The sequence below is a fragment of the Felis catus genome, chromosome A2 (genome assembly GCF_018350175.1).
Source record: "Felis catus isolate Fca126 chromosome A2, F.catus_Fca126_mat1.0, whole genome shotgun sequence".
NCBI lineage: Eukaryota > Metazoa > Chordata > Mammalia > Carnivora > Felidae > Felis > Felis catus.
This window is the reverse complement of record NC_058369.1, coordinates 49,266,507-49,294,239: the sequence shown is the minus strand read 5'-3', so window position 1 is coordinate 49,294,239 and position 27,733 is coordinate 49,266,507. Positions and strand designations below refer to the sequence as shown.

General features: G+C 39.3%; 1 protein-coding gene and 1 long non-coding RNA gene across 4 annotated transcripts in view; one reads left to right on the top strand and one right to left on the bottom strand.

The window, feature by feature from the left end:
• Positions 1-27,733, top strand: part of LOC109496972 — a 703,487-nt gene that overhangs the window by 592,931 nt on the left and 82,823 nt on the right. The gene's annotated exons all lie outside the window — the stretch shown is intronic.
• The window catches only part of GRM7 (glutamate metabotropic receptor 7), a 1,171,176-nt gene continuing 1,143,953 nt past the window's right edge, over positions 511-27,733 (bottom strand). For both annotated transcript variants that reach the window (XM_011280176.4, XM_019824714.3), the window contains one exon: positions 511-1,716. Coding sequence is in view for 1 of the 2 variants with exons in the window: in XM_019824714.3 (XP_019680273.1) it covers positions 1,667-1,716 (50 nt within the window). In the remaining variant the exon portion in view is untranslated. The remainder of the gene's footprint in view (positions 1,717-27,733) is intronic.

Sequence of the window (27,733 nt, the reverse complement as noted above, 5' to 3'; positions counted from 1 at the left end):
ATTTGACTTTGGGGAACCCCAAGTCTTAATCTTGCTGTCAACATGGCTACCATATTTGTTGGTAAGTACAGACAAATGCATTGTTGTAAAAATCTTTACTTAGGTTCTTTGGTTAAGTTTCACAGAGACTTTTCATCTTTTCACTCATTTGCCCCCAAATTGTTTATTGAAGCTAGTATTTCTTTATTTTCTCTTCCCTCTGACACTTTGACTATTTTTGGTGAGTAACTTACTGAGTCAACCCCTCTGAGAGGGTTCTCAGGTCTCAATTTCACTTATAAGGAGACAAAATGCATGGGCTTTGTGCTAGCTCCTTTTTTTTTTTTTTTTTTTTTAGGAGAGCATTTAGCGTCTCTGGATTTATCTATGCATTTCAGATAGGACTTGTGAGTGAAGGCTTATTTCTTTCACAACTTTGGTTGTTCACAGTGTTCCCTAAACTTAAGATTTCATGAAATAAGCTATATAACTAAAAGGGGATAAACAACTAAAAATATTTATTTCAGGAAATAAAAAAGTTAACCAAAGAATTTTATTGGTACATTCTTGGACAATATCACAGAATTGAAAGAGAATGGAAAGGGGGAGTTTTTCAGCAAGGGTGTTTTTCCACTAAATTGGCACATAAGCAGCAAGATTAACGAAAGTACTTATTACAAACAGTAAAAAACATACATGCTTTTTTTTAAAGTCCTTATCACACTGGTCAGTCATAGGGGGGCATGAACAAAACCTCAAGACATGAAAAATCCATATTCTTTTCTTCAAATAGCTTAATCATTATTAAAATTATTGCAAAATATCCATTTACCTTAATTAAAATAACAAAAGAGAACACAAATACAAATATTGAACGTAAATTATTAACATGTACTGTAAAATACATTACTGGCATGCATTCCAAAGATGAAGACCTCTATTCAGTTCAGCCAATACCTTCCTTTCATGTGACCTATCCTTATACCAAAGATAGGTGGGTGGGGCATACTTTCTCAGCACAGTTTTTGGTCTTTAAATACCTTTTTTGTGTTAAAAAAATAACATGATTTGCAGTGGTACTATAATCATAATTATACAGTCATTACATATGTGGTTTTAATTTCTTTCTTTTGTTTTTTTTCTTTTAGTCTGCCGAGATCTTTTTAACATTTGAATTGTTTAAAAATTTTTCCAAATATTCTGCCGTCTGAGAGAATAGGGCTCTATGGAAACAAGGCATTCGAAAACAAACAGTGAACCAAGGTACAACATCAGATGGCAAAGTGCAAAAGTCCTCACAAACTGTACAGAAAATTTCAAAACCTTGCAGTCTGGAAGTACATACGTAGAAAGACAAGTCAGCCCCAAAACGTTCACTGTGGCTCTCGATGGTTCATCCTAAAGAGCCTGGGTGGGACTTGAGTCTCAACACTCCCTGTGGTAGGGAAGGTCCAAAATTGCAGCCGAGTTGGCAGTGCTGATGCCAGTGACTTATTAAGCCAAGATAAAGTAAGAATATTTCATAAAGCAGCTGTGTAGGACACTTGGATCCTCTAACGTTGGTCTCCTGGCCGGGGATGCTCCTCCAGTGATGGGCAGCGGGCAGGACCAAAAGAGTCCTATGCCAGGTTGGGTGACGAAATAACTGAGGGTCTTCCTCTTCCATGGTTCCATGGAATGAAACAGGTTAGATAACCAGGTTATTATAACTGACATACTTCTTTTTTGCAGCAGGGCCTGAAAGAAAAATGTAAAAGGGTCAGTTGTAGCAATGACCTTGTTTGCAAAGGTAGAAACAGATTTAGATCCAGAAGGACCTGGGTGCAAAGTCAAGAAGGAACAATGCACCACTAAGGAACACACAAATCACTTTGGATTCCTATGACTCTTTCTAAGGTTTTATCTACTAAAATCTGCGGTGTCCAGCAATTCTCAAACGATCTGTGTTCTTGATTCTGAGATGTCTCCAACCTCCCTCTTTATGGTTTATAATGGTTAGTAAATTAATAGTGGATGCCATGCTTTCTAATTAGCCAACCTTAAGCTTAAAGAGCCTACCCATGTTGCAGTATATTTTGTTGTGTAATCTTCTCCCAGACCTTCTCATAAAAAATGGTTTTTGCTTGGGAAAGGTCTGTCCTGGGTCACTGGAATTAATGTTGGTTGACTAAAGATTAGGTCAACCAGAGTGTCTTGTTCAGTTAGGAGTCACACAATCAAATTACTGTTGACTGATTTTCATAGAGTTTTCATCAGTAAGTTGTAAATGTAATTTGTGGAACAATTTCCATCAAAATCTGAGGCTCACTTTAATCTCAACATGGATGCATTACATTGTTTTCCTTAAATGTGAGATAAATTACTTATTTGGCACAGTAATTCTGGGACCCAGCTCTACTCATTCATTCATTCATTCATTCATTCATTCATTCAGGAGATACACATCAGTTGCCTACCATATGCCAGACCCTTTCCTGTTCTTGGGCTGGAAACAAAGACACCAAGATCCCAACGTATGACTCTGATTTATACTCTAGTTCTCAATACCAAGTAATATAATTGCTGTTGTGTGACATGTTCTTTATTTATTAAATGGTAGAAGTTTTACATCAGCTTCTGTTGGACACAAATTAACTGTCAGGGAGCATTTACTGATGGCTTATTTTACTTAACGTTTTTTATTCTAAATAGTATTATTCATTTAATACAGACAAGTAACAAGAGTCTTAAAAAACTCTTAAGTAGGGATTCATATAGGGATTTAGAAGAATGGAGAAGCCACAATAACACACTGAGAGAGAGTTTGTATCTGAACTTTGAGTAAGTAAAGCAGCCAGTATTTTACTGATATATACATGCATGTGTACACTAAACAAAAAGACAGATTTTCTGGATTAAAAATTTAGACTCTGGTTCTGACAAATTCTGATTTGAAGACTCAGACTCCTTTATGAAATCACATTGCATTTATTAACAGAAATTATAGGAAAAATGAATTCTATGAAACGGAGGGTCTTCTGGAAAATATGGTCATGAGACAGGTCAGGATGCCGCATCCTCGATAAATGTATGGTATCAGCAATGCCCCAGTATTCTAAGAAGGTTCCCATTGTTGTTACAACCTTTACTGTCTTCTTTTATATGCTCAGTTTGAGTATAAAGAGAATAGCTTTCTAAAAATGTTTTCTTGGGGCGCCTGGGTGGCTCAGTCGGTTAAGCGTATGACTTTAGTACAAGTCATGATCTCGTGGTGTGTGAATTTGAGCCCCGTGTCAGGCTCTATGCTGATGGTTCGGAGCCTGGAGCCTGCTTAGGATTCTGTGTCTCCCTCTTTTCTCTGCTCCTCCCCTGCTAATGCTCTATGTCTCTCTGTCTCAAAAATAAATAAACATTAAAAAAATGTTTTTAATATTTTCTTTACTCTGAAGCCTATTTACAGGGTCATAGCTAGAAAGAAAACTTGGAGCAGATAGGTGCAAGAAACAACCACAACCTACCTCATCACATGCCAATATGCTAACTATCCTCAGGACAAAGTGGGGGGAAATCAAAGGAAAAACTCAGAGGCTTAAAATGACCTAAATACGTGAGACTACCTCTATTGTGTGATTATTGTGTGACTGTTTTCCCTATAAGCATAACTGTCTAGTGAAAAAAGCAAAACACAATTGAAATTCCTCAAACAGGTTTTTTTAAAATACAATTTCTCCAGAAGAGTCTTCAGCAAAAGAATAAGTTAGAATATGTTGCCTTTACATTGCACAGCTGAATATTGGTTTGCATTAAACTATCATCACGATGCGGTAAAAATTTTGAAGTGATAATAACAATGGTGGAAATTTACTGATGCTTGTCATGGATTATCTTCTTGTGTTTGCAAGCCTTGAGATGAGTGCTTTCATGATTGCCACCTTACATAGGAGAGGTCTGAGGCTCAGAGGGACCAGCATTCCAAACGAAGGCTGATGTTTGAATCTATAGTTTGCTCTCCATATCATAGTTGGAAGACCATGCTTCATTTGGACTCACCTGCCCCGGGTTCTGATTTAGTTCTATCACTTACTTACTTGAGGTGTGACTTAGACCAGTCCAATGACACTGACCTTCTCCGACCCTTTGTAAAATAGGTAGGATAATTGTCACCCTGTGGTCTGTTAATGGCATCAATGTATGAAATACTCCATTTTCTCATCTGGTAACATAATGCATGACAGTATTTTTATTTTTTATATAAAAATTTTATTGTTTTAATGTTTATTTGTTTTTGAGAGAAAGAGAGTGAATGGGAGAGGGTCAGAGAGAGAGGGACACACAGCATTTGAAGTAGGCTCTAGGCTCTGAGCTGTCAGTACACAGTCCAACGTGGGGCTCGAACTCACAAGTGGTGAGATCATGACCTGAGCTGAAGTTGGACACCCAACCGACTGGGCCACCCCAAAATTTGTTTTTAATGGTTATTTTTTCTGTGTGAATGGGAGGGCGGGAGAGACAGACACAGAGCATGAGTAGGAGAGGGTCGGAGAGAGAGGGAGACACAGAATGTAAAGCAGGCTCCAGACTCTGAGCTGTCAACACAGAGCCCGACATGGGGCTCGAACTCGTGGACCACAAGATCATGACCTGAGCCAAAGTTCGCTGCTTAACCCACTGAGCCACCCAGGTGCCCCCATAAAGTTATTTTTAAATTGCAACATTTTATACAAATGATTAGCCTCAGTTCATGCTTTCTTTGCAGAATAGCTGGAGAACATTGCAACTAATGGTGATGGAGTTGTGCAGGTCCTAGAATGGCAATTTACATGCATTTCAAAGCAGTGTCCAATGTATTATTATGTTTATTTTTAAAATGTTCTAGCCTTGTGAGTAAATAAGATAAGTGCCTGTGGTGTCTGATAATTCTATTTATTTGAATAGCAATGTAGTTTATGGCCTAGAAAAGATAATTGCTTACTTGTGCAGTGAAATACTTACTAAGGGAATAAACTTTTTAAATTTTAAAATAGAATTGTGTTTTTGTAAAGTTACAAGTTTTAAGGACCATTAGGAACATACGGCATGGTTCCCCTCAAATTTTTTAAAGTTACCTACATCAGCAGTTTTCAAAGCAAGCTCTCTTAAAGAGTTTATGTTTACTATGAGGCAGTGTTGTGGACACAGGCTTTTGCAATGAAGTGCTTTGTTCCTTAAAAAAACATTAGACATTCCAACTTACTCTTGGTGTATTATCAAAATCACACACAATTTGACATTAACTTGAGTGAACTGCTTTTTTCCTTGAGTTTCTCCCAAGCCTGTTGGTCTCACAAAATACTTAATTTCTCAGGTGTGTTCCATGGAACACTTAATACCCCAACTATAGGAAGTGAAGAAAAAAAAGGAAAAAATGCAAAGGAAAAAGAGTCTTGTGGATATTATACACAACAGTGAATTATGGGAAACATAAATAAATATAAAATTTTGAATGAATAAAATTAAATAGGTCTCTTTTCTCTCTTCCATGTTTTTTAAATAATAAGGAATTGTATAGTTCATTAACAATATGCTATGTTTCTGTGAGCTGTTTTTAAAATTTAAATGTATATGTAGATATGTATACCTATCAGTGTCTATGAAGTGATTCACACAGCCACACAAATTGTAGGCAATAATATATCACAGCCTTGAAAATAACACATTAATGTATTAACATCTCTGCTTCACGTGCCTCTCCATCCACCCATAGGAAATAAAAATACAGTCAAAGCCGTCCCTCCTTCCCCTTCCCCTATGCCAGGCTTCCCTCCTTGCCTCCCACCAATGCTATTATTCTGATATTGGTGTGCCTCTGTCCCAGTGAGATTCATGCTGCTGCAGTCTGTGTAGCCGCCCATAAACTAGAGATAGTTTTGCTTTGTGTTTTTTAAATTGTTTAAAAAATACCATTCCATGCATATCCACTTGCAACTTGTTTTTCATATAACATTGTTGTTTTAATATTAATTTATGTTGATTGGGTAATCAGAGTTACTATAGAGCTTCTTTTTTATTTTTTAATGTTTATTTTTGGGAGAGACAGAGAAAAAGCATGAGCGGGGCAGGGGCAGAGAGAGGGAGACACAGAATCCAAAGCAGGCTCCAGGTGCTGAGCTGTCAGCACAGAGCCTGATGCGGGGCTCAAACCCATGAACCCCAAGATCATGACGTGAACTGAAATCGGACACTTAACCCACTGAGCCACCCAGGTACCCCATATAGTTTCTTTTATAAATATACCAAAGATTTCTGTAATTCATTTTTTATTTGGTGGACTCTACTTTATAATTATTTTCAATAGCAAACAATGCTGGAATAAATGGTATCTGAAAACAAATACCATTTCCGAAGTTAAATTATAAAGCTATTAACTAGGAGATATTATTTGCAATATATTTAACTGATAAAGGATTGTTACACAAAATTTTTTAACATAGACAAATTAGTAATAAAAGACAAGCTAATTTTTAGAAAATGAATTGAAGATATGTAAAGGTGATTTGTGGATAAAAAAAACATAAAAAGGGCTCAACCTCATAAATTAGAAAAGTGGAAATTAATAGTAAGAAAGCGTTTCATCCCCAGCTATTACAAAATAAAAGGTGTATTTGCAGTGATACCATTTGCTGGTGACGTTGGGAAGAAATGGGGATTCTTAGACTACACTAGTAGGAATGGAAAGTGATAAAATTTCATGAAAGAACCATTTGGAAATATCTAGAAAAGATGATGGACTCAGCAACTTTATTTCTACATATATATCTGAGACACTTGTTCGTATGTGCACATAGACATGTGTGGGCCTTCCAGTGCTGTTACTACAATTATGTGGTTTGTGATTCTCTAAGAGGGAATTCTATAGGGGCTGGGTGTATAATACAAATGAGCAAAGTGGGTCATGTGTAAGATGTTAAGGAATAGCATGGAATCTGATCCACTAGAAAACACATGCCCCATCTGAACAGCGTAATCATTTATAGGATGTTACCTCACTTTAGTCAGATATTTCATTTTTTTAAGTTTATTTATTTTGAGAGAGTTCATAAGTGTGTGAGGAGGGGAGGAGCAGAGAGAGATCGGGAGAGAGAAAATCCTAAACAGGCTCCACACTGTCAGCATGGAACCCAATATGGGGCTCAGTCCCAGGAACCATGAGATCATGACCTGAGCCAAAATCAAGTCAGATGCTTAACACACTGAGCCACACAGGTGCCCCCAGATATTTCATTTCTAAAAGAGGAGCTGTACTTATGTGTTGTTAGGTAAAAATTCATTTTTTCTTCTTTTGAAATTTCTTTTCAAAATTCATTTTTCATTTATTGAGCGCATATTTTGTATTAGGCTCTCTTCCAGGCATTAAAAATACCTGTTTTTTTAGTGCACAGTTCAAAATTATATTAAAACCTTTAGCAAGTCAACGGAAAGAGGTCAGGGGCCAGAGTAAGTCTCTGGGAAGCCACCTGTAACTCTGTGATGTTATTTGCACTGTTTTCCAAATTTATTTGATTGTGTAGCATTCTCCCCACTTGTTAGTGGATCGCTTGGTACTGTACAAGAATGTACTTTGGGAAGTATGTTTGGTTATTTCTTAAATTTTGGCCCTGCCTACTACATTTGTCCTTTGTAAAGCTCACCAAACTGGAATACTGGTTTATTGCCTGATGGAACTTGGTTCAAACTGAGTTTTCTATGAACCCATCCTAAGCCATATCTGTGTCTCTCCTTTCTTCCAGCCATTGCTTACCTGCGAATCATAATTCACGGTTGTTGTTTAGTTAAAAATACTTTAAGTGGGAGAGATTCTTCATATTAGAGTTTATGTTTACTAAAACAAAAGGAAATACTCCTAGTAATTGGTTCTGTGGTCACTGGCCTGCTTCCTGCCTGTTTGTTTCACCAAGTAAATGGCCTTAGCCCACCACTTACTGGCAGATGAGTTGATGTTACCTTCAGTTGTTAATTTTCACTCAGGATTTCAAAACTAGTAAACTTCCTATATTGTATTAAAAAATAATTTTCTAATGATTTTTCCTAAATCTTTTTTTTTAAATTGAGTATCATCCAAGAGTAGTAAATTACACCCCCTAAAAACATGCAAAACCCAAGAATGGGGAATATGATTATCAAAAAATGAGGTATTCACAGTTGTGTAATTTGAACTCTGATCTAAGAAAAGCTGAGACTTTTCTCTATCTTTTCTTCCCCACCTCTAGCTGTGTTGCAACAACTTACCACCAGAATTTTTGAAGTATTTGTCTTTATGTTAGGTAGCTGGACATCTTGACACAAAGAGCTTAGCAGGGGTGAAAATACAATCAGCTAAATACATCAGAATTCCAAATCACCAGTAATTCTAATCTAGTCACCAAAGATCCAGAATCTGAATGTCTGTCCATATATCCAACCGCCCATCTAACAAAATATTATTTAGCATCGATTAAATACCAGTAACTTTACTACATGCAAATTATGCAAAAACAGGCTTGGAAGTTTGCAAGCTGTTTGGTTCCCTTCTCATTCATTGTATATTTGAATTATTTGACAACATTTAGAGAGGGCTGCCATGTACCATCAGCAAGGGCTTGGCATTTCCTTTATTTTTTTTTTAATTTAAAAAAAATTTTTCTCCTATGTAGCATGATCAGGATGAGGCAGGAGATCTTGGGTCAGACTCACATTGAGAGGAGTCCCCAAGGCAAATTGGTATCTTTACCAGAGTTGAATGAGGGAGACCATTCAATGGGTGATGGGGCATCGAAGCTGCTGGGACCAGTCTACCATGTTTGCAGACAATAAATAGTAATCCAGTTCAAGGGAAATAGAGAAGTAGCATCCTAGAAATCCTTGAGAAAAAGTGTGCTAAGTGCTTTCCCCATTTTTCACCAGGGACAAAGAAAGGAGTCAGGTGTAGTCCATTTTGTTAATAGATTTTATAGTTGGGGAAATGATTACAATGCTTGTGGTAAGTGCTTAAAGATATTTGACAAGGGCTAATTAACTCTGCCTTGGATGGAGGTATATTGTACAAAGCCTGAGAAGGCTTCTCAGTGAAATCGGCATTTGATCTGGATGATGAATGTGAAAACATAGGAAGGACGCAGGTGATATAAAAGTACATACTGTATTCTCATTAAAGTGCATGGGGAAGGGAATCAGAAAGTTCTGGAACTGAAGGATGAAGGGGTAGGAGGGTCCAGATAATTACTTCAGTAAATATACATGATGCCATATTAAATTCAAGCTACAGGAAATACTGATGAACAAGACACAATCCTTATGGTTATCTAGCTTCCTAAAGGAGTCTCTTGTCAAAGGCCTTGAATGCCAAGTAAGGCGATGGTGTTTAGGAGGCCATGGGGAACTGTCAGTGCTTTTAAAGCATAATCTTCAACTTGAGTTTCCTCCCTACAATGTTAATTACCTGTCTCCTAATCTGGTTACCTCCTGCTCCTTGTTCTCCTTAAAGTTTCTCAAAGTGACTCAATTCAGGGAGCCTTTCCTGACCTCCCCCAGACAAGCTAGGTGCCCCTGCTCTACTCCTTCATGGCCCCTATATTTCTCCTTTGCCATATTGCACACAGCCAGGGTGCACTGCATTTTGCTCTTGTGTGTCTCACACATTAGCAGTGGAGAGGTAAGAATGGAAGAATCCCTGGATTTTCCTAGTGCTTAGTAAGTGCGTAATACAAAGTGCTCAGTACTTACTGAATGAATCACTATAGAAGAGCTTCTGCTCTCTGAAGTCATTGTCAGCTCTTGGAGGGTCTTAGTAGAGAAAGAGAGTCTCCCCTCCCCCCGACTCCCCAAATACATGGGAACTTCGGGGGCTTTGCCAACCTCTTTTTTTTCCCTCAGTATCCAACTTGATGCTGTTGTATACAAAGCTAACAACTGCTGTTCTCAGATTTCATTTGTAAGTTTTAAATCACAACATTCTTTTTTTCCCCTTTTAGCATCCACAGAGGCCTAAAACAGCCTAGCTAAAATTGAGAAATCAATTTTCAATTCTGCCATGAAAATAGTCAATGAACATTCTAGTGTTTCTTTAAAAAATCTAATTTGTTTTTTAAGATGTAAAGCATCAAGAAGAGGTTTACGTGGTTCTTAGATGTATTTGAAGCAAATAGACTAAGTCTCTGTTTGGAAACATCTTTAAGCGTGGCCAAGTTAAAATCTGTCTGGGTAGTTTGATTGAGGCTGTATATGTTTTGCCTTAGGAAAAAATAAAAAGAATGGACTAAATTACTGCATTAAAGATTTCTACTTTTTCTTATGCACTCTGCCTGGGCACTGAAAGCTTTTGTGTATTTTGCAATTTCAATATATTATGGATGTGAGCATTCTGGAGCATATTATGGGTGCATTCCAATGGTGCATCCAAGACTGAAGCTGTGCCTGAAAGCTTGTCTTAAGGATAATGTTATGAATAAGGCAGTAGTGACAAAATAGTAGCAGAGTAATACTTAGTGTTCCTGGATGAAAAGCTCTTGATAAATCCAGGCCTTGCTGTTTGGGGGTAGGAGATTCATAGTCCATTCATTCATTTCTTTTTTCTTTGTTCCACTAATACTAAGAACTTAAAGTGTGCTAATAGTAGCTTGTTTGAAAACCAGTGGCACAAAGATAGGGGGAAATATTCTCTAACTTTGCACAATGCCTGGTTCAGTGTGATTCAACACATATTTATTGAACACCTACTTTGTGTCAAACATTATTACAGACAGGGAAATGTAGCCATGTTAGCATTTAGTACAGCCTCTGACTGTATGGAGCTTACATCATTTTGGGGAGAGAAAGATTCAGCTGTTTCTCATTTTCTGTTGTTGTTATCTTCTATAAAGTTGCAATAAACACTGAATTGGTGAATTCTGAACCATTGCTCCTGGGGGAAATGCAGGGTTAGGTTCCTATGAGCCTCTGGCCACAGCATTTTATCAACCAATCAAGATATAACCTTAATTTATGTTTTTGTTTTTTCTGTTTGAAGACACCTTATATAATATATATTATTGATTGGTTATCATTGAACTCATGACTAACAGCATTATAACTCATAGTTGAGCAAAGTTTGAATAATACATGCATCCTGAACTCAAGAACACTACACAACACTTCAGCACTATGTTTGGGGGATATTTTAAATGGTGAATCACAGAAACACAAAAATACAAAACTTGGGTATTAAGCAGACTACAGAAGGCACCCTTAGAACTGAAACAAGGCAGAAGATCACCTTGTTCAGCCTCAGCTGAGAATGTGTGCAGTGACTCAATAATTTCCCTATTCTGCATGTATCTGCAAATGTCTGTAACAGTGCAGCAAGTAATGGTTTTGGAGTTACAAATCACTTTCAGAAAGTGGGGGAGTCTGTAAATATAGAACCTGTGAATATTAAGGATGAGATCTATGCTGATGTCAGGCAATCCTAAACACCATGAAAGAAGTTGACTAAGGGGCTAGGCCTAGATTAGCCTGAGGTTGCTGTCCTAAGAAGGGTTACAGTTAAGGTTCAGCAAGGCTGACATTTGAGCAGAGATTTGAAGGAGATGAGAGAGAAACTATGAAAATTCTTGAATCATAGAGTGAACAGCAGGTGCAAAGCCCTGAGGTTGGCATTAGAAAGGCCAGGAAGGCTGGAATTAAAGAGAGTGAGCAGAAATGGGGGTACACATGAAGAATTCCAACATGGCAGAAGGTGCCATCATAAACTTGTGCAAGGAGGAAGGGGTGAAAAATACTGCTTGAGAAACTCAAGGAAGGTATCAAGGTGGAGGGAATATGGAAGTGTGTCTTGAACAGTAAATTGTGGGCATGTCTTGGGCAGGGGACACAGAAGTCATGGGCACATGTATTTAAGAACATTCCATGTGGAGGACATGACATTGGCAAAGGCCTATTCTGTGAAATGGCTGAGGGTTTGGAGAGAAAGGCAAAAAGTGTGGAGAGTTGAAAGAGGACGGGGTTCGTGCAAAGAAGAAAGAATGCTGGGGAAGATGATTGGGGAGATTAATCTCAGATTGGCAATGATGTTTTACATTACATATAGGGTAACATATGGATATGAAGCTGAACTGTGAGAAGTTCACCAATATTTGAATAAAGGAGAGAATGTTACAAAAGTAACCTGAAGGATGGATTGAGAATGGGAAAGAGGTGGGTGGTAGTTACAAGCTAAGACATCAGCTAGCGGTTGATGGTGTGATTAGAACTGTGTGTGGTAAGTGAAATTCCAAGACAATACTACAGTGGGATTCTAAATGAGAAAGCATCTCATTGTGCCAGCAACACCCTAACTAACACCTTGTTCTCTTCGGCAGGAGAACACAGGAAAGTGCCTTCGGGGCCATCGTCATGGGTAGCATCCTTGAGGCCAGAGCTACCCTGTGTGTTTGTTTGACTGATTTTTAATTTATGAGGGGGTATATGTGACATGACAATAAAGTGGTGTTAAGTTCAGTTAGGTTTACTTTTAATGTGACTATAGATCTCAGAGAACTCAGAGGGCTCAAGGAGAGGAAACTAAACAGGACTACTGGTCAAGGCAAAGAAAAGAGATGAAGGAAACCTTAACTTTCCTTCTTAGAATCCAATTCATCTTATGCTGGTAGGCCAAAGACAGAGCCTGAGAATGAAAGCTCTGTCTAGGAGTAAAGATTTAGTATCCTATGGGCTGCATATTTTGGGATACCGGCTTTGCAAGATAGAAGGATTGGAATCTGCTACAGATCCCAGAAGTCAGCCATAACTTCAGTTTAAAGCAAATAAAAAACAAATGTTTCCTAAGTGTTAAATACTGGTTGCTGGGGATACAGATGTAGTAAGTCATTTCCCCATCCTGAAGGAAGGTCTCAGTCTAATAGACCAGACTCCCTGGTGGCTAAACTGAGCACTGAGTGCAAAGCTTAAGTATATAACAGTCAACTTTCATACAGTGGCTTCTACAGTGTATGAAACTGACCAGCTCATACTCAGAACTAAACCTGTTGTCAATTTCAACATCAGAACTTTGATGATGAAAATTCGTTTTTTATTGTTATTAATTTTGTAACTTAATTTGTTGATTTATTTAACAAAGTTTTTATGAGCAAAGACATTAACATTAAAAAACAGTGAATTTCAAGGTGCTTTATTTTTATTTTTTTGTGTGTAAGATAAAAAACTTAAAAGTAAAACAGTAAATCCTATGAGTTAGTATTAGAAAAGTAATATGTATTTGGACAAAAAAATATGTATTAAAAATGTTCAAAAGAGGGACACCTGGGTGGCTCAGTTGGTTGAGCATCTGATGCTTGATTCTGGCTCAGGTCACAATCTCATGGTTCGTGGGATTGAGTCCCAAGTTAGGCTCTGTGCTGACAGCGCAGAGCCTGCTTGGGATTGTCTCTCTCTCCCTCTCTGCTCCTCCCCTGCTCATGCCCGCGCGCACTCGCTCTCTCTCTCAAAATGAATAAATAAACATTATCCAAAAAAAAAGGTAACTATTTTAACATAGTAAAGGTCGTATATGAAAAAACCGACAGGTAATATCCTATTCTGTGATGAAACACGGAAAAATTTTCCTCTAAGATCGGGAAGAAAGGGACGCCCTCTTTTACCCCTTCTACTAAACACCATTTTGGAAATTCTGGCCAGAGCAGTTAGGCAAGAAAAATGTGTGCATTGGAGCTCCTGGGTGGCTCATTCATTTAAGCGACCAACTTTTGGTTTCAGCTCAGGTCATGATCTCATGGTTCATGAGATCAAACCCTGAGTCAGGCTCCATGCTGATAGCTGAGAAGCCTGCTTGGAATTCTCACCCTTTCCCTCTCTCTCTGCTCCTACCTGCTCATGCTTTCTCTGTTTCTGTTTGTCTGTCTGTCTCTCTCTCTTTCAAAGTAAATAAATAAACAAACTTAAAAAAAGAGTGTTAAAAGAAAATAAAAATGAGTAAGGTATAAGCATAAAGATACTCATGAAGAGGTACAATATTTGTAATTTTGAAGAATCTAAATCACTCGCACTAGACAGGGGTTAAATTAATTCTAAAGCATTCTTTAATGGGACATTTAAATCTATCAAAGGTAAGGGCTATTAAGATGATGGAGGAACTTGGGAAATGTTTATGCCATAGCATTAATAATGTTTAGTACAAAGAACAGGTTACAAAATTGTAAGTACTCTATAATTAAACCTGTGTACTGGAAAGACTGAAAGCAATTGACCAAATTATTAAAAGCTAAAAGAAAGCTGGTGGACTTTTCAAATACGCCAATATCGTAACGGACACAAATAAGATGTGGGACTCTTTGAGATTAGGAGTCTAGGGAGATGAAACCACTAAATGCACTTCCTGATCCTTGACTGACCATGGATTAAGAGCAAACAAAACCCCAAAATATTGGCTGTACTGGGGAAAGTGGGAACATGTGAATTTTGACTTAATACTAAGTAGTAACATTGTATCAATATTAAAGTTACTGGGCATGAGATGGTATTAGGATTGTGTAGGGCAGAGTCCTCACACTATCAGTTGAGGGAAAAGACCAGAGATTTTGTATTCAGATGAAGCATGGATGGAACAGATCTCCTACCCACACCATGCTTGAGTACAGATAGTGGCTTCTATCAGAGGGGCTACACTGGAAATTGGTTATGGCTGAAGGCTGCGATTAGCAAACTTGATTCTACGACTCTGGGCTCCCATACCAATCCAAACAACACAGCCTGTGCTCAACCATATCAGGCACCTAATGGTTCCATATTTTCCACCTTAGTGTTTTCTCTAGAAGTGTTTTTATTCTCTACTTTTGTCTCACATATCACCCATCTGTTGCTTTGAGGAGGGTGGATGCATAATGGTCCTTCAATGCATAGATTAGGCTCATGGAGTTTAAGATGATTTAACAATCCTGAGGGATACCTATCAAATTCCTAATTTAAATTGATGGTTTACAGTCTTTGCCTAAACATACTCTCTTTGCCATTCTAATGCCTAATAGACCCGTCTACATGGCCTGTTCCTCTTTGTATTCAAGGTCAGAATGCTTGTGATGTAACTTGAGGGATCTAACAGGAGACTGGAATTCTCAGCCCTGGAATTCAGCATGGTCTTGTGGGAATGAGCACTTAGCTGGATTAAAGGCATTGGGTTTGGAGAGACTAGACAGAGGAAGCAGAAGAGGGCCTTCTATCCGAAAGTATAAGGAGACTCTGAAGATGAGAGACCATAGACTTGGTGTGAAATGATAACAGAAAATTACTATGAACTTGGTTAGACAGCATAATGTTATGATGGTAATATTGGAGAATGCCTGAATTCTGTGATGAACTAAAATATATTGGAGTAAAGAATTGTGATGTCTTTAGTTAACTTCAAAATGGTTCAAGGTGGGGCGCCTGGGTGGCTCAGTGGGTTAAGTAGCTGACTTCCTCCTAGGTCATGATCTCATGGTTCGTGAAGTCAAGCCCCACATCAGGCTCTGTGCCGACAGCTCAGAGTCTGGAGCCTGCTTCAGATTCTGTATCTTCCTCTCTCTCTGCCCCTTCCCTGCTCACCCTCTGTCTGTCTGTCTCTCTGTCTCTCAAACTAACTAACTAAATAAAATAAAATGGTTCAAGGCAAAAATATATAGATACAGATGAAGCAAATAGGGAAAAATGTTAGTTGTTCAGCCTTGGTGGTGGATTATGCCACTATTTCTATTTTTCTGGATGTTTGAGAAGTTTTATAATAAAATGCTTAAGACCCCTCATCTCTAAAGCAAAATTTATGCTTCACAACTTTGCTTGGACCTAGCCCTACCTTTGTCTCATAACATTTGCCACCAGGAAGCAGTACCCTCAAGGCAGTTTTGTAGATCCAAGAAGAGATGAAAGCAAATTGCAATCACTTCTGTGGCCCGGTGTAGAAGCCCGATGATCCTAATGCAAGAGTGATTTTCAAAATAGTCATCAGAGTAAAAGGCAGGGCAGTGGAAAAGATGGATAGATAGACACACAAGGACAGCCACCACTCATTCAGCTGTTATGACCTTGGGCAAGTTACTTTATCCCTCTGTGCCTCTGTTTCCTCATCTAAAAAGTGGGCATAACAATAGTGTCAATTGTGTTATGAGGATTAAGAGTGTTAATGCATGTAAGACACTTAGAATGGGATTTAGTATGGTTTTACTCAATATATTCAGTCTTTTCTCTATGTACTTGCAGAATCTGTCACACACACACACATACACACACAACCCTAACTTACTGTTCATTGCCTTTCCCTTGAAAGAAAGGGATCCTTGTGCAACAGAAGGTTAGGCTGTCTATAAAATGAAACTAAATTAGTTGTTTGGTTTATGGATACTCTTAGGGTGCCAACAACTTTCCTTGAGGAGGTTTAAGGAATTGTCAGAGCACCTGGTACATTTCATCCATTCATTGAAAAAGGAATCTGTCAAGTCACTGCCAACATATTTCCATTTCTAAGTAGCTATGCTGCCATCATTAGCCATGGCTTTATCTCTGCAAAAAATGTGATACTGACCTCTTGTACTTTGAGAGACTGTTAGTCAACTGGAGTCAAAGGGAGAGGCAGGAGTTTGGCGGGTTCTATTATGGCAAAAATGACAGTTTCTTATTATATGGACAGACTTGTACACATAATCAATGGCTGTTGATACTCATTCATACAATTTATGTCATCTTTGTGCAATACTGGAACTGGCCCTCATTGATTCTGGGAACCTTTACTGTAGTACTGTTATGTTACTTGTAAAATCAATTACTAGACATTGTAAATGTGCGTTTACTTATGTATTGCTTTTATCTATTGATTTAGTAATTGGGTATGTACTGATGAGCACCATATGGATGTCAGTCAGATGAGCTGGAGTGAGTTATCCTCTATTTATCCGCTCCTCAACTTTGCTGGAATTGAGCTGTGTCTGCACTGATACAGCAAATTGAAGACTGGGGCAACTATCAAGCTGATTCTATCAAACAGACTGAGACTGAAGCGATCTGTGTGTCTCTGATGTCTGAGTATATATATGTACACTGGGTCCATATGACCCAGGTGGGTGAGCAAACAGACTTAGCAGTGACCACTCAAAATTCCATGTTTTCCAAGGAGTATTTATGTGCCCCATACCCAAAGCTACCTGTTTGCTTTCAGAGGGTAGTCTGACTTATACAACTTGATTGCAAATTGTGTAGGGTGAATCCTTAATCTCAGCAAATATTGCCGACATAATGGGACATTAAAAAAAAATTCTCTTCATAGTCCTGCTTTCCCTGAGGTTAAGAAACAGGGATCTTGGATGAGGCATCAAAGAGTGCAGACCCTTGTGCTCTGAATGTAGTAGTGTTTGTTGGACACTTAAAATATTCTAGGAACTCTGCTGAGCAGGTGGTATTTTACAAACCCTTCCAATACTTCCAGCAAGCCTTGTGAGGCAGATACCAGTATCATCCCTACTTTACTAAAGGACATCTGAGGCTTAGAGAGATTAATAACCACATCTAATGTCATATCAGATACCCCTACCTGTTTCAAATTACGGGTTTTGATAAAGCAAGAAAGGAGTAAGAGAGGTAGGGCTTATGTCAGTGGCCACAGATAATTCTTATTCCACAAACAATTTTCAAGTATCTACTATGTACCAGACAGGGCTAGATAGTAAGCTCCAATAAGTCAGGACAACATCTCTGTTGTCACTTTGTTTTATCTTTAGCACCTCGCCCCCTTGATTGCTTCCCCAGAATCCCATCCCCTAGTCCCCATGGATGTCCAGCTTGTTGTAAGAGGCAAGGCATCCTGTGAAGTGCTTAGGAAGTCTCAGTGACTGAATTGGCAGCATGGATGCTTAGGTTCCAGGAGGCTGAGAAGCACTCCTATAGACATTGATATGCCCTCACAACAAAGCCTGGCTGGTGATACGCCATTGTTCAGAATCACTTTCCTTCTCCCCAGAGGAATGAGTGCAGGGCAGATACTTTGAAAAAGAAATGCAGTGTGTGTTGAGACTTGGAGAGTAGATCTGAAGTAGACAATGCAATATGCGATCTCAGTGTATTCTTTAAATTTGGAGAAAAGGCTGTGGCTGAAAGCAAAAAAAAAAAAAAAATTAACAAATGTCCAGCCTTTGCCTTCCCCAAAAGAAGAGAGAGGTGCTATCTCCTAAATCAGTGATGTGAGAAAAGATGTGAATTTATGGTTAAGGAGAGGCTTCTTGTGTCAGACTTCAGGGATTTAAATCCCAGCTTTGCTCTGTAAGCTGGGATCTTGGGTGAGATATTGCTAAGCCGCAGTTTACTTGCCTTTAAATTGTTTGCAATATCAGGATGGTGTTACTAGGGATGTTCGGAGGATCACATGTGATGATGTATGTGATGTGCACTCAATGCAGGACACCTAAGAAGATAGTGTTATCATCACCTCCCCTCCCACCACCACCATCACCTCCATCTCTTTCACTGCTCAACCATGTTAATTACCATAATTGAAAACTAGTCATCTATACAAGACTGTGGATTTCAGAAGAATGGTCATATCTCGTGACCCTTGTTTGATAGGATGAACTCCTCTCATAGGATGTGATTTAAACACAAAACTGATAGGAGACTTGGAACTGCCAGTTTTGCTATTATGTATTGCAGAGTATTCAACTCTGAACAGTCTTCAGTGCAATCCTCTAGGCCCTCAGGGAGGAGATTTTTCAGTCTATGTATAGTGTATAAGGAGATTATGTTTTTGCAAAGAAAACATAGGTGTGTAGTTAGAAGGTAGATTTTTATATCAGAGCAGAAAATACGAGTGGTTTCTAGATAGCAGAGTTTGGCTAAAGAAATACTTTAATTTTTGGCTAAAGAAATTTTTAAATATTTTAAATTGGATTTAAATAAGGAAATTCTTAATATCAGGGCTGTCTTGAAAATCTTGGTTATTATGTTGCTACAGAGAACAGCACTCTTTTTTTCTGATGAGTACTTATAAACACTTACTATATCCTCAGATAGCTACAGTCTCCAGAGATGTGTCACCTCAAACGGCCATAGTGCTCACACCATTCCATCTACCACAACTACCTGTCTCATTGTGGAAGCTGGTAAAACAGTCAGTAAATTCTTACCTGGCCCCTAACAGGAACCATCGTCCATTCCAAGTTCTAGGGTTGTGATGGGTGTACAAACATGCAAGGTGTGCCCCTGGCCCTCAAAGAAAGTCCAACCCGGCAGAAAACCTAACCTAATGTACATGGCAAGGTTGCTAACATTAGCAAAATTGTCACCAAAGTCTCTGCTGCTCTGAAGTCAGTCACTTGGCATCTTTCAGTTTTATACGACCTTCTGTCCAGGGAGTTGTTTTCTGGAACAGATGTTGATCCACCCTCCCAGGTAGGAAGTCTGGATTGTTGGCTTGGCCAATGATCCTTGCTCAGGTATCCACCTTAGGTCTCCTGTGTGGCTGGACATGTGGCTTTTTTCATTTCCATTCCGAGTCCTACTTCCTAGTATGATATTGGTGTGCTGCCTCAACTTCCAACTCCCTGGTGTCCAAGTTAATTATTTTCTCTCTTTGTTGGCCACCTTTCATTAATGCCATCTTCTCATGTATGAGGTTTGGGATAATTCTTCTCTAGGCTTTTAAGGGTCGCCTTGTTCCAAGGACTTCTCATCCGTTACCTTCCACCCCCTTATGATGATCACTGAGTTATGAAGGTTCTTTTGTCCATTGTAAGAAAAATGTGCAAAGGAAGGAAGTAGAGGATGAGCAGGTCTCAGGAGCTGTTAGATACTGCAAAGTGACGGAATAATTTGAAATGGCTGATGAAAGAGAATTTACTTAATAATCGTAATGGTTGACATTTATAGAGTGATTTCCATACCCAGAAATGGCACCCAGGCTTGTAGATAGATCATTTGACCATTGATCTGAGGTGCTTTCATTCTCCCCATTTTGCAGATGGGAAAAGAGAGACACAGGTTAAGTATAACTCTGAAGACCTCTGAGCTAACAGACCCAGGTCATCCGACCTGAGAGCTCATATCTGACCCACCATGAACCTCTTTATGTAGGAAACTTTGCCCTTGCTCATCTACTTCATTTAGAAAATGGAAATAGTGCAAGTCGGGAGAGTGGAAAAAATGAATGAGCAGGGTGTGACAACATGTAGTTCCATTCTGCTGGCATGCTGTAGCATACTCAGACGCTCCACTGAGGACTGATCAAATGTGGCAGTGGATTTTGAAAAGTGGAGAGCAGAGTTCCATCCATAGCGAGCATCTGGGGTCGCATTTGCTGTCATGAATACTCTTCTCTTTCCTCCCTGCCTCGGAAAAAGCTCATACCTGGAAACTGAATCTCATTTTTGTCAAGCACTGAAGCGCCGCCCCCTCCTGTTGCTGATGGGCCATTGTACCTGGCAAGCTACAGGCTGCCAACAGGTGTCCAGGAACAAAGATGTATCAGTTTTCACTGGGACAGAAATTTGATTTATTTTGGGCCCTTGCACTTGAATCCAAATTTCCATTTAACTTGCTATAATTTCTGCTTTTGGACAATATGTCCATTGCTTCTCTAAAGACCAAAATAGGTGACAGACTGAAACATACATGATAAGAAAATCCTATGGCTGAATGCCGACTCTTTTTGGTCTCTGAGGGAGAAAAAAAAAATACACCAGTAGTTTCCAGACTTTCTGTAACTGCTTGTATAATTTTCCAGGCAACACGATTTCACCTTTCCAAACTGCAGTCAGTAAGAAGGCTGTGTTTTACCTCTGTCTACTGGCAAAGAAATTAGTTTGATTTTTTTAAGATGAAACTTTAGATCATTTTCTATCCATTTTTCTGGATGGTTTCAAAATAAAAACTCAAATTGATCCATCTATAATTCATCCATTTTTATATGAGGGAGAAGAAACCAGGTCACCCAATCACCATTTTGAAGAGGAATGGAAGAGAATGATCCATTTTTGGGAAATTAAGACAATCCCGGGAATATGTCCAGCATTCTAGCCTTCTACACTTGCAAGTGTTTCTACAGTTAGTGCCAACGGTCAGAAAAACGAACCCAAGGCCATTTCAGAGCTCCCATCTGAGCAAAAAAAGATGAAATAATGCTCAGCATGCTTCACCAGGTAAACAGAGTGGAGTGATATATTTTTTGAAAATAAGAATTTCCACTGTAAGGAATGAAACAAAGAAAGGTTTATCAGGTAGCCCCAAGTCAACCAGAAAATTCAATAAACCTCGAACACCGGATTTCCCTTGCTCACTACTTAATCAGTGTTACTGGAATCAGTTTGAGTGAAACCACTTACTTTTTAACCAGCTGTTTTGATATCCTGTAAATATAGCCCAAATATCAATTTCTCTAAGGCAGCCAACCATAAAAATAAAGTCAATCAGCAGCATCATTCAATCCACAGGATTATGATGTCCAAATGAACTATATTAAGTATTCAAGTTGGAGCGGGGCCATTAATTTCATTCCATTTCTATGTTCTCTCTGGTACTCTGTGAGCAAACTCAGGCAATCACTGCTCTGTCCATGCCATATATTTCCTTTTTCATAAAAGCCTACAGATGTTTTCCACTTCTTAATATATGCCCTAGGCTTTGAGATGTTGATATGTAAAGTACTAAGCTTTGGTATCACTTTTGCTGGAAATGGAATTGGATAATGGTCAGTTTATACACCCTAATCTATATTCTGAAGACTATTATTTTCTCTGTAGGCCAAAGAAATGAAAATGAGGGCAATAAATGTATCCCAGCCTGTGGGTTAGGTGAACAACGAGTGTGGGGAAATGCTGGCAAAGAAACAGTCATTTTAGAATGTATCCTAAGAAGGAGACAGCTTGTGTGCCATGAGGGGGATCCAAAGGTACATGAATTAAGTCCATCCCGTGTGTCTCTGAAATGAGAAAACATCCTTCACAGCATGTTAGAAACCTCTATATTGGCCAGTTCCATACCTTCGAACTAGACATGAGCTTTCTCAGATGCTTCTGCGCGCAGGGCATGTGATGGGTTCCAGGCAAGGGGAGAGCCTGGTGGTCCAAGGGAGAATACTATCAGGGATCAGAGGGGAGGAAGGCCACTATGGAGAGGAACCTGATCTAGGGGAGGGCTACTGAGTTCCTGTAATCTCTTTGCGGGAGGAGATGGAAATGAACAAAGGAGGACAGGAGACATACTCTCACAAGGTAGTGTGAGATGAAGAAGGAAAAAGAGAAAAAATGATTTTTTTTTAAAGAAGTCTAAATTTGTGACCTTTAAGTTCTATCTTACTTCTCTGTGTGTAGATAGCAGGAGTGGAGTACAAGTGAGACTCTGGAGCCAGACTGTGGGAGTCTGAATCCTTGTTCTGCCACTTGCTGCGTTACTTTGGGCAGATTAATTAACCTCTCTGTGCTTTCAGTTTACTTAACTCTTCAATTAGAATAACAATAGAACCTACTCACTCTATGCTTCTGAGGATTATGTCAGTAAAGATTTAGTAAACATTGAATATACACTTGTTATTATGTCATCAGATCTGCTGAGTATTTCTTTGTTCCTTTCTGTCTTTCCCACTGCCTTCTCTTTCTCAGAGAAACACTTGGAGACATGGTATAGAAATAACACTATTTTAATTATAAGAGATAAGCCACCCATTTAATAGGAATTATGTGATATATTCCATTACAAATTCATTTTGGCATTACAGGAAGCAGAATCCAGGTCTGCTTACTAAGGGACCTTACTGAGGACCTTTTAGTTCGGGGGTGTCCTTGTATTCCCAACCTTTGGCAGGTATGGTGCTTGATTTTGTAAATTATGCCACAGTGTGGTATTGGTTGTTGTGCTTTGGGCAACTAAAGAGGGCCTCTTAAACAGCCTTCCTACAGAAAGAGGTGCTTTTGTTAGAGCCATTTGGATTTTACTCAGATTCAACAGGAAACATTTGAATGTTGGGACTGATATGCTGTTGGGTTTGATACTTTGTGAATGTATCTCTAGGGTCCTCTCCACCCCACCTCAATGTCTCCCACCTCCCAGTGAAGATTTTTACTAGTTCTGGACATTGCCCAGAGTCCCAAACCCAAGAGGTGGAGCTTCCAGAAGTTATTAGAAAGATCATCATGCTCTGGCAGGTCCTATTTTCTTCTTCCTAAGAGTCCAGAGACAGGAGCTCAGAGCCCCCGTCCTCTGTCTTTGGCTTCTCTTACTCTTCCTTCATGTGGTCCAGAAAAACTGGACCATGGGCTCCTGCCAGGGAGAACAAAAGAGCAGTTCTACCACAGGGCTTAGAAAAAAATACCTCATTTTTTCTCATATCTAATATCTCATATTTCTACCTCAAATAGAGGTGTTTGCCTCACCTCTAGCTTTGGCAAAAGAAATATTCCGTGTGCTTTCATATCAGTTCTAACATATGGGTTGGTGATAAAGACCCAGCTAAGAGTAAATAATAGTGTTTTCCTGCTGTTATGGTAAACTGTACAAACATATTTCCCTTAGGGACCTTGTAGGGAACCCAGATGATCATCTCTCTCACTAGCTATCACCTCATTTTGATTCTGACATAAAGAAAATACTTTCCCTGCTCTAAAAGATTTTATGGTCCGGCAGTGATCTTTCATTATTCCTATTTAATCATGGTCAACTAGCTCATTATCCCTTCAGAGCAAATGCTATTTTCTTGTGACAGTCCCTAAAGTTGAATAGCACACAATACCATCTCTGAGTGCAAGTAGTACTGACATGGGATATGTGGTTTATCAGGCTCTGACAGCCTTAAGATGCCTCCTTGGAAATGGATATTGATCATATCTGATGTGCTGTAATCACTCAGCAGATACAGCTGCTTAACTACTTCAGTAAATTATATAATGGCTCTCCTTGTGACTCTCACACCTAAGGAACTATTTACTGCCACACAGAGCAGTTGGGTCATAAGTAACACAGCTGAAGCACTTAATCTATATTCAGAATTGCTTAGACACTCACAAAAAATTTCAAAGGAAGGGTATGCGATATTTTGCTAATTCCCTTGGATAGAAATTTATTGTAATACACTGTTCCTTTTAGTCGCCAAGGAACTTTTTCTCAAGAAACAATCTTCTTATAAAAGTGTTTAGTTTTGCTAAGTGTTTTTTTTTTTCAAAAGCGATGTATGACTCAGAAAAATACAGGATCAAAACTGCAGGATGGACAACAAAACAAATAAAAAGCACACCCAGTGCTTAAAGGCACAGTCAGTAATAGATGGACGGTATGAGTTATGGTCAATGATAAAGATATGCCTCAGCCAGCTATCAGGATTTAAATACTGAATGCACGTGTTCTACTGATACAGTACTTAGGAAGTTCAGAATACTGTATTTGGGGAGGGGGAACATTTGACATTCATTTACTTACCATAAACTAGTTGTGATTAAAGCAAATTTCCTACCCACCCCCTACCCCTAGTGGAGTGGAGCATATTGGAAATCATACTGCTTTTAATTCTTAGTTTATCTATGTTTGCGGTGGTGTTTATTTAAAAGTTTGACACCAGTGAGAGTATCAGCTTGATCAATAGAAAAAGTGTCCAGTCTCAGTGGAGTGGATGTGAAGAGCTTTGAGCCTTGAGTAACCAGTTCAAACTTAAATATTGGCAGCTAGGGTTGCAAAATTCCCTGTTGGGTATTCAGTGGGAATCCCTTTAAAATCCAGAGAAGCAAAGGGTGAGAGAAATGGGCTGTTTTTCTCTGAAATGGAAAGGCATGTTTGTTGTCCTGGGAGAGCCTTGAATGCTGTTTTTGGCAAGGAGAAACCTAGGTTCCGCTGCTGTTTGGCTAGAAAGAGAAGCCACCAGCTGGGTGACTGTTCATTTGCCACTGGCCTGGGAACAAGACTGATTTAGCATTTTCCACCTGCAAATCTTCATAGGTGGGAACAAAGCCATGCTTGGGTTCAGAAACTCTTCAACACCACTGGCACCAATGAGTGATTCAGCTGTGGTCTCTTTGGATTTAGGAATAAATGGATTTAGATATAGCCTTTCAGTATCCAAATAGTTCTTCAGTGGAGGAATTTCACACAGAAGGAATTATGTGTCAATGGCCCTTAGCTGGTACAACCAGGCTGCTGGGTAGATAGATGCAAACATGGGTCAGCATGAGGCAGATTGGGAGAGCAAATTGGTGCCAAAGAGCACTTTTCAAACTATAATGTGCCTATGAATCACCTGGAGATCTTGTTATAATGTAAATTCTGAGTCAGTTAATCTGGGATGGAGCCTAAATTGATGCATTTCTAACAAGCCCCAGGTGATGCTGCTGTTGTTGGCTCACACATCAAACACTGAATAGAGCAAGGCATTGGGGACATTTCTAGAAATTTACATCCCTGTCATGTTCTGTTTATCACTCCTGGCCTTGTTGGCACACACAATTAAAAGGAGTTCTGGCACTTTTTACAAGACCATTCAAGTTATGAAAGTTGAGATCACTGAAATAGACCCGGGTTGGATTTTGTTCTTCAGTTGGAAATAACTACCAAAATAGTTATCTACAGTTTTCTGTTCTTTGCCACATATATTTAAAGATGGCCTGTGCCAATATTTCCTCCCCAAGTCTGGTTTGTTTACTAAAGCATTCAGAATAATTCCAAGCTTTCTTGATGGCACAGATCAGTCGTGTGTTTGGTTTCGCATTCGGGCTTCATTCACGAAGTAAGGTTGGCAACATGCGCTCATGGGCATGGGATTCAGAAACACAATCATGCAAGCTTAGCGGAGATTGGTTGTCCTGCCTTCCATTCTGCATCACAGGACTAACAACAGAAGCTCCCTCTGCTTAATTCCAGAAAAAACATACAGGCATTGGGAATGGTTTCTAGAAATGCCCTTCTACTTGTCTGGATTGGCTTCTTCACCAAGTATGCAGTCTGCTTCCCAGGAAGTTGACATTGGGTCAGGCTGGCATAAGGCAAAGTCCAACCACTGCCAGGGAAGCAACATTCAGGGCTATTGCTGCCCTTGGAGGCCTGGCACAAACTCCATGTTGATGGCTTTCTTTATTTAACAGTTTTAATCATCATTATCCCATAACATGCTTTATTCTAAGAACTTTCCTTGGCACTAATGCCTACACTGTTCTCTGAGCCAGGTAGTATTTTCCCTATTTTACATCTGAGAAAACAATTCAGAAAACTCATTCAAAGTCATAGTAGTGATCACAAGTAGAATTGGAACTCACACTTTTTAAAATTATTATTATTATTATTATTATTATTATTATTATTATTTTTTCTACTGCTGCTGCTGCCGCTGCTATTTTGAATTCACAATTTTAAGTGCTCCAGAGCTTTGAACTCTTAATCCTGTAACCGCTTAGGGTTCCAAAGGGGGCATGTTATGGTTAAATTGTATCCCCCACCAAAAGATTTATTGAAGTCTTAACCCTTTGTACCTGTTAATGTGACCTATTGGAAATAGGGTCTTGGTAAGGGAGGAACAAAGAAAGGAGGGGAGGGGAAAGAGGAGGAAAGGAGGAAAGAGGAGGAGAGGGAGACTGTGTCATTCTAACAAAATAGACCTTTATGCGGAGTTCAGCCAAGAGGGTCACCAACTAGAGGCACCAATATAATGTATCTAATAAATAAATAAATGGTATCAAGTCTAAACACTGAATAAATACTATTTCAGAAAATACACACACACACACACACACACACACACACTCACACACATACAGAGTCTATGAGAAAAATACCTCTCATTGTTTTCATTTTATAGCTGTGAAAATTGAGGCCTAGAGAAGTTAACTTACCCAAAGGTGTGAAAGGTGGAGTCCAGAGTCCCATCTGCCTGATGCTCCCATCTCCTGTCCTTAGCATGATGGGCAGGAAGGCATGTACTGCCTGGGATGGCTGGGGCTCTCCTGGAGAGCCCCTACATTGGAGGCAGAGGAGCGATGGATGCCCTACAGTCTCCTGGGGCTCGGTCACATGTCAGCATACAGAAATGCTCATTTTAAGAAAGTGACTCACTGCCAAAGGCTTGAAATACTCTTATGCACCTGTTCAGTTGTTTAGTTATATAACTTAAATAGGTGCAGAAAGAGCAGGAAATACATAGACTGTTTTTGTTCTTATTGTTTTAATAAAATAGTTAAAAATCTGAGAATGACTTGTCAGTTTCTGCTTTTCATAGACACAGCCATTTAGATGGAACTCATCTGTGAAAAGCAGTGAGAGATCATAGTCCTCCATGAGGGTGATGGTGGCCCCAGATATGTGATGTACAGGTGAGGTATCAAGAGAACCCAGGGAGGGAGGCATTGCCCAGTGTCAGTGGTTCCTTTAGCAACTAAGCAGAATGTTTCCTGAATGCCTTATATGTCTTTGAGGCATCTTGTAATTGAGAAATCTTATTCTGAATGGAGAGTCAGAGGTAGTTCAAGTCACATCACATGGTTGGTGATACCTTTAGAGACTGCCACATGCTCTGTTGCTACCTGCAGCTCTGACTTTCCTCCCCTCCACTCCCCTGCTCATGCATTACACTACCATTCTTGCCATTCTGGGTGCCTGCCAAATGTGCACCTACCTCAGGGCCTTTGCACTTGTTGTATGCACATTGTACCATTTCTGTTCTGAATGCCTTCCCAGAGATCTTTGCAGGGCTTATGCCTTCTCATTATTCAGTTCCATCTCACATGTCACCTCCTCAGGGATATTTTATCTAAACCATCAACCTATGGGTACACTCTATCTCTATACACTGCCATGATGAGTTTCTGCA